Below are 12,162 nucleotides of genomic sequence, written 5' to 3' on the forward strand. Positions count from 1 at the left end.
GGGTGTGTATTGGACATCCTATGGGATTGGTTTTGGGGGGAATACTTGAGTTTTTTAAGGGGTACAAGGTAAGGAAGCTGGCCTTCACTGACCCTGCCTCAACTTTCTGGGCTCGTAGCTACAGATGTGAGTCAGTGTTCTTTTGTCACATATGGTTTGGCCATTGTCTGTATTCTGTCCTCACTTCTCATGTGAACTTTGTCCCTTCACAATCTGTGTCATAGCTCTCCAGAATGCTTTTGTCACTTTCTCTTGCTGCAGATTTCAAAGCAATCCAGGTTCCACCTGACAACTGCATTCTTTGGAACCCTCCTTCCCCAGGTAAGAAGGCCGTTCCATCTCCTCGGTTCTGGAGTGAAATATCCTGAATTTGAATTCTCCTGCCACTTTATTGCCACTGTGACCTTGAGTACGCCCTGACTGCTTTCTAAACCTCAGCTCATGGGGAGCTGAGGGGAGCTGGGGAGCTGGGGAAGATGGGGCTCTGCTGAGTATGACCTCCTATGACCCTCTAAAACAGATCCAGAGGTATCGCAGTCTGTGTGCAGGGAAATAGTTTTTTGCAGCCCATCCCTGAATACAGAGGAAGACTCTAGCACACAGGGCTCTGGGAATGAAGGCAGATGGGAAAGCTTGTCCATTCAATTGATTGAATGTCCTCCATGTGCCCTATGGGAGCCCTGCTGAACAGACACTACCCCTACCCTCCTGATCTCTAGCCACCTGGAGAGAGAAAATTATTATTCAGGCAAAAAAAAAAAAGAAAGAAAGAAAGAAAGAAAGAAAGAAAGAAAGAAAGAAAGAAAGAAAGAAAGAAAATGCAGACTATGATGAAGATCAGTCAGACAGGATGAAGTCACTTTAGACAAAGCAGTTAAGGAAGGGTTCTGTGCCAGCCTGCTTGGGTTGTCACAGTAAAGTCTTAGCATCTGGTGGGCTTAAACAATAGAGTCAATTTCCCACAGTGCAATAGGCTGAGAAGCCCAAGAACAAGTTGCCAGTAGATTCAGGTTTTGGTAAGGACTCTTGTCCTAGCTTGTAGATGTCACTTTCTTGCAGTGTCCTCAGATCGCCTTTACTCTGAGCACAGGAGGGGACACCCAGCTGTAGTATGTCTTCTTACAAGGACACCAATCCTGGACCACGTAGTGACACATCTGATAGCTCACACATGTTCCCATGTGCAAGGATCATGGTTCAAGCCCCCAGTCCCCACCTGCAGGGGCGAAGCTTCACAAGTGGTGAAGTTCTTTCTCTTTCCCTGTCTGTCTCTCACTTTCCTCTCAAATCTTCTCTGTCTCTATCCAGAAAATAACCACATACATAAATTAAAATGTTAAAAAAAAGCAAGGACACCAATTTTATAATGCAACATAATTTTAATAAGCAAAGTATATAACAAAATACACGAGAGGGATAATTATTCAGATTTATGTTGTACTATCATATCTTAAGATATGAATATGAAAATCAATTTGTGACTTTTTAACTTCTTTTTTTAAATTATTATTAGTGATTTAATAATGATCAACAAGATTGAGGGCAAACGCTAGAAGAAGAACAAGATTGAGGAGGGAGTTAAGCGGTAGTGCAGCGGGTTAAGCGCAGGTGGCGCAAAGCGTTAATGGACTGGTGTAAGGATCCTGGTTCAAGCCCCCGGCTCCCCACCTGTAGGAGAGTCGCTTCACAGGCAGTGAAGCAGGTCTGCAGGTGTCTATCTTTCTCTCCCCCTCTCTGTCTTCCCCTCCTCTCTCCATTTCTCTCTGTCCTATCCAACAATGACAACAACAATAACTACAACAATAAATAAAACAACAAGGGCAACAAAAGGGAATAAATAAATTTAAAAAAAAGATTGAGGAATAAGAGGGATACAATTCCACACAATTCCCACCACCAGAGTTCCATCATATCCTCTCCATTGGAAGCTTCCCTACTCTTTATCCCTCTGGGAGTATGGACCAAAAATTTTTATGGGGTGCAGAAGGTGGGAGGTCTGGCTTCTGTACTTACTTCTTCACTGGATGTGGACATTGACAGGTCAATCCATACCCTCAGCCTGTTTCTATCTTTCCCTAGTGGGGTAGGGCTCTGGGGAGGTGGGGTTCTAGGACACATTGGTGAGGTCTTCTGCCCAAGGAAGGTAGGCCGGCATAAGGACACCAATTTTAATTTGGATCAAGGCGGGTTTCTCTCTTCTTTAAAAAAATATGTATTTTATTTATTTCTTTATTTTTATGAGACAGAGAGACAGAGACCAAAGCACTGCTTAGCTCTGGTTTATTGTGGTGCTAGAGATTGAACCTGGGACCTCTGGAGTCTCAGGCATGTAAATCTGATGGTTGAGCACATTGAATAATCTCTCCAATCCAGGATCCCCTCTTAAAACCTCATTTATCCTTAATTAGTTCCTTGAAACATACTAGGGTTTAAGGCATGTATTTCAAGGAATATTAGCAAAACAGCCTCTTCCTGGGTAGAGGGGGTTGGCACTTCCAGAAATTTCTAAACAGAGGCTACTGCTAGGAATTCCCCCCCACATCAATGGTCTTGAAGCTTCATTTGCAAAACAATCACATTATGTTTCTCTAGCTGTTGAGTTGGGCTGGGGAGGATCTGAAGCCAGCAGAGATGGAGAGATTGCTTAACTCTCTTGTTCTCCCCTTGAAGACTCCACACTGCTCCCTGAGGTGATATCTGAACTGACACAGGAGGGAACAAAGAGTCAAGCTAGAGAAAAATGGGAGAACAAGCATTTGGGGCAAGGGAACATAGAGCGCAAAGTGCGGCAGGGAGAGAGGAGTCCGAGGTGACTGAAGTTGAAAAACAAGAGGCAGAGGCATGTGAAGGGGTGCTGAGAGCCAGCCATACCTTTTTTATTAAAAAAAAAAAAAAAAAAAAAAAAAAAAGCAGTGAAGGGCTGGGGAGACAGCATAATGGTTATGCAAAAGACATTCTGAGTAAGGCTATCCCTGGCACCACCATAAGTCAGAGTTGAGCAGTGCTCTGGTCTTTCTCTCTATATCTATCTCTCATTAAAATAAGATAAATTTAAAAAAAAAAACTGTTTTTTAGTCAAGACAGGACTTAGAGACCTTGTAATAAGATGGCCCCTTTTGTCGCTTGTCCCCACCGGGGGTTACAGGTGGCCAAAACATTTCCCTACATGAAGATGCAGCTCCTCATTGGGACGTCCTCCCCGCCAAGTTTCACCTTGCGCTCAGCTGGCCTTTTCTGCAGTGCTGCCCTGGAGGCCCAAGCTGTGGCCATCCTCCCCAACTCCTCCTTGGCCCCCCTCTTCCTGCTTGGCATGGTAAGCTCTGGAGGAAGAGTGGCAGGGAGGGACAGATGGGGTGCCTGGAACAAGCCAAGAGCACTACCTTCAAAGGCAAGGGGACCAGTTTAAATCTTACCCAGATTCAAGCATGAACTGAGTGCTCTAGGGCCTGAGTCCTGAACCAAAGTACTAGCTGCCATCTTCAAACTTTCATTTGCTCTGTGACCCTGCCCATCACTACTTGAAATATGTGTTGAAATACTGCTCCAGATTTGCTCACTTACACCTTTGCCAATTCAACCGTGCATGTATGTATGTGTCCATTCGTTCCTTTATTCAGTCAGGTATTAATTTGTAAAATGATTCATTGGATTACTGAATTGAAATATGTACACCTTTGCTAGTTCATATATGCATTCATTTATTCCATTACTGAGTTATTTATTTACATATACCTTTGTTCCAATTCATCCTTCATCTGTACATTTGTTGGCTCACTTACTCATCCTTTATCCATCTCCACATTTCTTTCTTTATCCCTTCACTCAAGCTTGATCTTTCACTTTTTTTCTTTTTTTAAAATATTTATTTCCTTTTTGTTGCTTTTTTTTTTTAATTGTTGTTGTAGTTATTATTGTTGATGGCGTCGTTGTTGGATAGGACGGAGAGAAATGGAGAGAGGAGGGGAAGACAGAGAGGGGGAAAGAAAGATAGACACCTGCAGACTTGCTTCACCACCTGTGAAGCGACTCCCCTGCAGGTGGGGAGCAGGGGCTTGAACTGGGATCCTTATGCCGGTCCTTGTGCTTTGCGCCGTGTGCGCTTAAACTGCTGCACTACCGCCTGACTCCCTTATTTTTTTCTTCTTTCCCTTTTGTTGCCCTTGTTTTATCATTGTTGTTATTATTGTTGTTGTTATTGCTGTCGTTGTTGGATAGGACAGAGAGAAATGGAAAGAGGAGGGGCAGATAGAGACAGGGAGAGAAAGACACCTGCAGACCTGCTTCACCGCTTGTGCAGCACCCCCTGCAGGTGGGGGTTGGGCCTCGAACCGGGTTCCTTACACCTGTCTTTGTGCTTTGCGCCAGGTGCACTTAACCTGCTGTGCTATCACCCAACCCCTGATATTTCACTTTTTCTAGACTCCACTTCCCTATTTATTTACTCATTCATTCATTTATTGCTCTGAAACTCCATGAATATCCAACAAGGGCAACAAAGGGGGGAAAAATAAATATAAAAAAATTTTTAAAAAACAAAATAAATAAATAAATAATATTTTAAATTAAAAAAAGAACCTATCTCAAGGTAGCATGATGTAATGGACACTTGAGTAGTTTAATAGCTGAGTGAACAAATGAAAGAATGGAAAACACAGTGCCTGATAGAGATGGTCTTAGAAGCAGGAGGAGAAAACAGTCTTCATTGGGAGTCAGGACTCCATCCAGCACAAAAAAGCAAAAGGAGAGGCCTCGTCTTTGGATTCTTTGAGTCCCCCCTCCCCTGCAAAGCTGACCCTCCTTGTTTGGGGCTTGACAGAATCCCCACACTCCATCAGGGGACTTCATCCCAGGGTGCTGTTTTGCAGAGCATGAACATATCGGTGGAGGTGGGCATCAAGTCCAGAAGCCTGATTGGACAGCTCAAGGTGGATAAGTAAGTGGGCATGTAGGCATCGGGCAGGAGGGGGTGATCCATCCAGTCCTGAGCCACTGCAGTCCCCTGTGACAGTCAAGCGCTGTGTCATTGCTGTCCTGCTTGCCCAGTGAGTGTGACTTCAGATAGTTATGGTGGGGGTAACAGCCCCATTGTGCAGAGAATGAAACTGATGCTCTGAGATGATGTGACCTGCCCAAGGTCACATGCCACAGGGTGATATCCCCCACCTCGGTTTGACTGGAAACTCACAGCCTTGTTCCTGAGAGTCCTGTGCACGTGGGCCATCCCCTGACTGATCAATGGCAACCAATGATCCCAGTCACACAATGGCCCTCAAACAGCCCATGTCCCCAACATTCTTTGACACTTGGACTTCTCTGCATCACTTCTATTGGGACACTCTAGAACCCACACGATCAGGTCTGCACCCAGCAGTGGGAGTAGAGGGAGGGCTTTGACATGTTTGATACATATCTCATTTTGGCAAGCACCAATACTGCCCAAACTTCAGTTTTCCTGGTTGTAAAATAAGTCCAGTAAGTCAGAGTAGGACGGTAGCACCAGGGGTTAAGTGCATGTGTCACAAAGCACAAGGACCAGTTTAAGGATCCCAGTTCAAGCCCCCCCCCCCCGGCTCCCCACCTGCAGGGGAGTCACTTCACAGGCGGTGAAGCAGGTCTGCAGGTGTCTGTCTTTCTCTCCCCCTCTCTGTCTTCCTTTTCTCTCTCCATTTCTCTCTGTCCTATCTAACAATGATGACATCAATAACTACAACAACAATAAAAGAAAAAAACCCAAGGGCAACAAAAGGGAAAATAAATAAATATTATAAAAATAATAAGTCCAGTAAGAATTCTTTGCCAGCAGCAGCAAAATGGGGTTTTCACCAGTGTGTAGAGTTTAGCACATTTCAAGAAACATACTTAGCACTCAGTAAGTAAGAGGGATAGAGAAAGACAGGAAGACACTGTAGAGAAAGAGAAATGTTGAAATGGGGCCACAGAAACAGATTCATTCAGAGACAAAAGACCAGAGGAAGGAAAGAGGCAAAGAGAGACAATCAAGAGGGGCACTTTGGGGCCCAATCAGTGGTGCACCCAGTTGAGTGCACATGTTATCATGCACAAGGGACTGGGGTTTGAGACCCACTCCCCACTTGCAGGGGAGCGCTTCATGTACAATGAAGCAAAGTTGCAGGTCTCTCTTTCTCTCTCCCTCTCTATATCCCCCTCCCTTCTCAATGTCTCTCTGTACTATCAAAAAAAAAAAAGGAATAATTTTTTTTTTAATTTAAAAAGAAATGAAGGAAGGAAGGAAAAGGAAAAGGAAAAGGGAAGGGAAGGGAAGGGAAGGGAAGGGAAGGGAAGGGAAGGGAAAAGGTAAAAAATAGCTACTGGGAGCAGCAGATTTGTGGTGCTGGTGCCAAGCCCCAGAGATTTTACCTGGTGATAATAAAATAAAGTAAAACGAATACTCTGAAAGATAGACACAAAAAGAAGGTCAGACACAAAGGGAAGAGATGCACAGAGATTTTAGAAAGACAGAGAGAGCAGATATGGTGACCCCAATACTCAGACCTGGTGTCTACCTTTTAATCACTTTCACGCGGTTGAAATTGAGTCCTGACTCACATTTCTGCCCATCCCCACCACCCCTCTGGCACAGGGCTGTCCTCCTTAACCTTGAGATTGGCCCCCAGGGTTTCCATACAGTTCATTTCTCCGGGCATCATTCTGACAAGTGTTCCTGCTTCAGAGACATGTAGTTTTCATTTTCCCTGAAATCCCTGTGGGCCCCTCAAGCGGAGAAGCCAGAGAGGATACGATGGGGTGATGGCTCAGCACAGACTTTCTAAAACTTCGTGAAGGGTTGGGGTTCAGAGTTCAGGAAGCCTGGGACTCTCAAGTTTAACAGGAGAGTAAATTTTCAAGCTTCCTTAAACTTGGGGCCAACGTGAGCTTTGGCATCAGTGAGAGTTGTTGGAAGCCCTCCTTGGCTAATTGTTATTTGTTTAACTGTGGGCGGGTTGTCTGGTCTCTCTCAGTGTTAGCGTTCTCATCTATAAAATGAGCAATGGGTTTGTGATGGCCCTCACCATTTGCGGTCATGTGAGAAAATCCGTGGCACCAAGCACCCAACACAAAGCTTTGAATGACAGGGGTTCAATACACAGCCATTTATTTCCCCTTTCTCTGAGATCACTGTTAAAAATGCCATAAGGAGGGAGTGGGGTGGTAGCGTAGTGGGTTAAGCGCAAGTAGCACAAAGCACAAGGACCACTGTAAGGATCCCGGTTTGAGCCCCCGGCTCCCCACCTGAAGGGGTGTCACTTCACAGGTGGTGAAGCAGGCCTGCAAGTGTCTATCTTTCTCTCCCCCTCTCTGTCTTCCTCTCCTCTCTCCATTTCTCTCTGTCCTATCTAACAACAAAGACATCAACAGCAACAATAATAACTACAACAACAATAAAAAAAAACAAGGGAAACAATAAATAAAAAGGGAAAATAAATAAATAAATATTAATTTTTTTAAATGCCATAAAGACTAAAAAAGAGGGAATTCTTTGTTGGATCAGGTCATTGAAAAGTCTTAAAGATTTCAAGCAATGATGTGTTGTCATGTTCTGACTCTGCTATCCCTATGTAGGCTACATTTCCTGTATGCTGTCACCAAATGGTGGCAAAGAAAACAAAAACAAAAAACCAACAGTTATTTGCATCTCCCTAATATTCCTGGGGAAAAAGAATACCTCATTCCCAACATGTCCAGCAGAAATTCTAGTAGCAGTGCAACTCCTGGCAACCACTAGCAGGAAAGGTGAACTCTGAGTCCAGTCCAGAGCTCAGCACTAACAATGCCGGAAGTGGGTGACTTCCCAAGGGAAAAATAAGTGGCCTTTGACTAGAGGAAGTGGAGGAACCAGGGGGTGTTCACCAGCATGGCCCTCCTCCCCAGCAACTGGACCTTCATAGAGAGATGCTCAGGCAAATGGTCTCTGCTTCTCTCCCTTCCTCTCAGGCTGCTCCTGCAACTGAAACACTCTGACATCGGCCCCTTCTCGGTGAGTCTGTGTGCCTGGGTGCCTCAAGAGATCTGTCATGAAGGATAGTCATGGTATCCTTTTAGGAGGTTGCCAGTTTGTTTATGTGTAATTTGCATGTGGACTTAAAATGGGAGGAGTCCTGTGGGACGAGAGACCTTGAACTAGAATCATTGCAAGGCCTGTCTTTCTGGGACTGGATTGTGGAGCACACATTACCATGCACAAGGGGGAAAGCTTTACTAGTGGTGAAGCAGGTCTATAGGTATCTATCTTTCTCTCTCCTTCTATATATCCCCCTTTCCTCTCAATTTCTCGCTGTCCTATCCTATCTGATAGAAAATAGAAAGGAAGAAAGAAAGAAAGAAAGAAAGAAAGGGAGGAAGAAAAGAAGGGAGGGAGGGAGGAAGGAAGAAAGGAAGAAAGGAAGGAAAGAAGGAAAAAAAAAGCTGCTAGGAACAGTGGGTTCTCAGTGCTAGCACCAAGCCATAGTGATAACCCTGGTGGCAATAAAAAAAATTGTGTAAAGATAATTTCTGTCACAGTCAATGCAACAAAAATCAAACTGTGGGTGAGGTACAAAATGATGGAGATATATAGATGATGTGACCATAGAAAGCTTCTCCAGGACACACTGGTGGGGTCGTCTGCCCAGAGAAGTCCAGTTGGCATCATAGTAGCATCTGGAACCTGGTGGCTGAAAAAGAGTTAACATATAAAGTCAAACAAATTGCTGACTAGTCATGAACCTAAAGACTTGAATATTGCAGATGAAGATTTGGGGGTCTCCTATTTTAGTTATATTCCAAGGGACCCATAACTATACTAGTTTTTTGTTTGTTTGTTTGTTTGTTCTGTTTTTCCTGAGCCTGACATCTGATATGCAGGTAGATTCACATTATTGTCTGGGAAGATGATGTTATGGCTGGAAAAAAGTCCAGAAAAAAATGTGTCCTGGAGCCCCGCTTCCCCAGAGCCCCACCTCATTAGAGAGAGAGAGAGAGAAAGAGAGAGAAAGAGAGAGAGAGAGGCAAGGAGTATGGATCAACCTGTCAATCTGTCAATGCCCATGTTCAGTGGGGAAGCAATTACAGAAGCCAGACCTCCCACCTTCTGCATCCCATAATGATCCTGGGTCCATACTCCCACAGGAATAAAGAATAGGAAAGCTGTCAGGGGAGGATATGGGATACAGAGTTCTGATGATGGGAATTGTGTGGAATTGTACTCCTCTTATCTTATGGTTTTTGTCAGTATTTCCTTTTTATAAACAAAAATAAATAAATAAAATATTCTACATACCAAAGAAAAGAAAAGAAGAGAAAAGAAAAGAAAAGAAAAGAAAAGAAAAGAAAAGAAAAGAAAAAAGAAAAGAAACCTTCTCCAAGGAGGTGATACTTGGGCTGGAGGAGCCAGACTGGTGGGGATCTGTTACAAGAAGAGAGGATGGTGCCATGGTGGAAACAAGCTTGGGGGATGAAGAGCAGGCAGAGTGGCTGGAGCCAAGCAGGGAGTAGAGGAGCTGTGGCTAGGGAGGTAGATGAGGGATGGCTCACCCCAAACCTGCTGGGATAGAGTTACTGTGTTCAAAGTCAGTGAGTAACCATGAACTGCTTTGGGCAGGGGCTTTGTGCCACCATCTGGTTCACATCTATGTGAAAGATGCCCCTGGCTGAGTATTACCAGAGACAAGAGTCAGAGCACATGAGCCAGTGGGGGAGACTTGTGAGAGATGAGGAAGGCTGGGACTAGACCAGGGAGAAGGAGAAAGACAGCAGATTGGAGGCATCCTTGGAAGTAGAATTAGATAGATCTAGTGTGTGCACTAAAGGGAAAGAGTAATGACTCCTCAATTGGGGGGCTTCTGGGTGAACAGCAGCGTCACTGAAATGGAGCTGGACAGGTGGGGAGTGGTAAGGAGCAGGTGTGACTGACCACCATTTACGGGGTCCCCTCTGCTGTCCTCACCCAGGGCACAGCCGCATAAGCAGCTGCTCAAATGCTCTGTAACAGCCCCTCACCCCGAATACTCACTCCCTGGCCATCAGAAGTCACGGTGTGCTCATTCCATCCACAACATCTTGCTACATGTGGTGATAATCTCCTAGAAGCCTCTTGTCAACACCCTGGAGGATTTTTTTCCTTAGATCAGTGACATGCTTTCCCTCCAGGTACCCACCAAGCAAGTCACCTAGTCCCCTAGTCAAAATGTCCTGACATCCTCTCCAAATCTGACAGCAAGGCAGCCAGCCGTTTTCCATCTGACAAGCTTACAGCAAACAGAAGGACCCAAAGCAAGCGTCTGGTGTTTGCATGGATCTGCTGGTGCTAAGGCTCTCAAGGGAGCTGGACTCAGTCAACAATTAGCTTCCGCTTCTGCAGAGAAATAAAAGTGTAAAGTCCTCAGATTCATGGGACAAGAGCACCAGATCTGATGACAGCCCAGAGAATGACAGCTCAGAGAGTGACAAGGAATTGTTCCAGAACCAAAAGTTAAGCTATTGACAAGTTGTAAATGTCAGCACTACAAGCAAGCTTCTTGAGAGTGTTACATGCCTTTTGATACATTTTATTCTTGCAAAAGCAAAACAGAGACATTTACAGGGCAATCAGAACCTACAGAGTTGTCAATGACTCCTTTGTGGGGTAGCCTTCCTGGCCTTTGCTATATGTATTTAGTAACAAAATGGAGTTTCTTGGGTTCTGTTATCTGCCTTCCCTTATTTAAAAAACTCTCTGTGTTGGGAACTATATTTTTACAATGTGATTCTTTTTTATTTATTTATTTTGGACAGAGACAGAAGTTGAGAGTGAAGTGGGGAGATAAAGAGAAAGAGAGATACCTGTAGCACTACTTCACAGCTCATAAAGCTTCCTCCTACAGGTAGAGACTGGAAGCTTGGCCCAGAGCCCTTGCACACTGTAACATGTGCACTCTACTGGGTGCATGACTGTTCTAGTCTACAATATCATTCTTAACAGTTACATGATACTTCCTAGCATCAATGCTCCTCTAGGTAATTTCTCATTGTTTAGACATGCAGGCGCTTTCGGTTTGATGTTTGGCTTCTATTAATCGACCTGATGAGCACCTACCTGGCCTCTTAATTTCTGCCCAAACCCTCCATCACTTCCTTAGGATAAATGCACTACAAGCTTTTTGTAACCCACCAGACATACGTATTGTTAAGGCTTTTGATAAGCATTGTCAGGTTGCTCTCAGAGAGACTGGACCATGGGGCTAGGTGGTGGTGGACCCTATAAAGAGCAGCCAGAACCATGTGCAAGGACCTGGGTTAAGCCCCCGGCCCATGTGCAGAAGGTTGGGGAGGTTCATAAGCATTGAAAAAGTACTATAGGTCCATCTCTTTCTCTCTCTCTCTCTCTCTCTCTCTCTCTGTGTGTGTGTGTGTGTGTGTGTGTGTGTGTCCCTTCTATCCATTAAAAATAAATAAATAAAATTTAAAAAGAAAGAAGAAGGAGAAGGAGGAAGAGGAGGAGGAGAGGAAAAGAAGAAAGAGGAAGAGAAGAAGGAGGAGGAGAAGGAGAGGGAGAAGTAGGAAAAGGAGGAGGAGGAGAAGGAGAAGGAGAAGAAGAAGGAGAAGGAGAAGGAGAAGGAGGAGAAGGAGAAGGAGAAGGAGAAGGAGAAGGAGAAGGAGAAGGAGAAGGAGAAGGAGAAGGAGAAGGAGAAGGAGAAGAAGAAGAAGAAGAAGAAGGATCATTTTGCCCTCTGGCCCGAGGTGTCTGAAAAGATGCTGTGTTTGTTTATACAAAGTCTTCATGGTTGTTGTCTTCAGACAGCTTCCCTTTCCTCTGCCGTGCACTCCAGTCGAGATGGGCTTTATCTGGTCTCTTCAGAGTGAAAGAGACAGCTTTGGTAGTCTTGTGTGGTCCTCAGAATGTCCATGCTGCCATGTGTGCCCACCTAAGCAGCTGTCCCAGCAGGAAGTTGCCCTGGGTGGGGCGTGGAGGAGGGGACAGCAGCTGCCGGTGCCTGGGGGACCTGAGCCCAGGATCCCCCCTCTCCTTTCCAGGCTGGGCTGCTGCAGGACTTCATGGACTCGGTTGTGCACTCGGTCATGCTTCCCAAGGTCAATGGTAAGGCGTTTTGGAGAATGGATGGGTTAAATCCGGGAGCCACTTAACACCTGCCTCTGTCGTAGGACTGGTCACATCCGTTTGAGCAG

The 12,162-nt window shown here is 45.1% G+C and overlaps 1 protein-coding gene across 1 annotated transcript in view; it reads left to right on the plus strand.

Annotated features, from left to right (window-relative positions):
* The window catches only part of BPI (bactericidal permeability increasing protein), a 39,547-nt gene that overhangs the window by 25,256 nt on the left and 2,129 nt on the right, over window positions 1-12,162 (plus strand). Inside the window, exons 9-13 of the mRNA XM_007521651.2 lie at window positions 262-321; window positions 3,146-3,313; window positions 4,866-4,933; window positions 7,954-7,996; window positions 12,010-12,073. Coding sequence (XP_007521713.1) covers window positions 262-321; window positions 3,146-3,313; window positions 4,866-4,933; window positions 7,954-7,996; window positions 12,010-12,073 — 403 coding nt within the window. The remainder of the gene's footprint in view (window positions 1-261; window positions 322-3,145; window positions 3,314-4,865; window positions 4,934-7,953; window positions 7,997-12,009; window positions 12,074-12,162) is intronic.

This window comes from Erinaceus europaeus, chromosome 1, assembly GCF_950295315.1.
Source record: "Erinaceus europaeus chromosome 1, mEriEur2.1, whole genome shotgun sequence".
Taxonomy (NCBI): Eukaryota; Metazoa; Chordata; class Mammalia; order Eulipotyphla; family Erinaceidae; genus Erinaceus; species Erinaceus europaeus.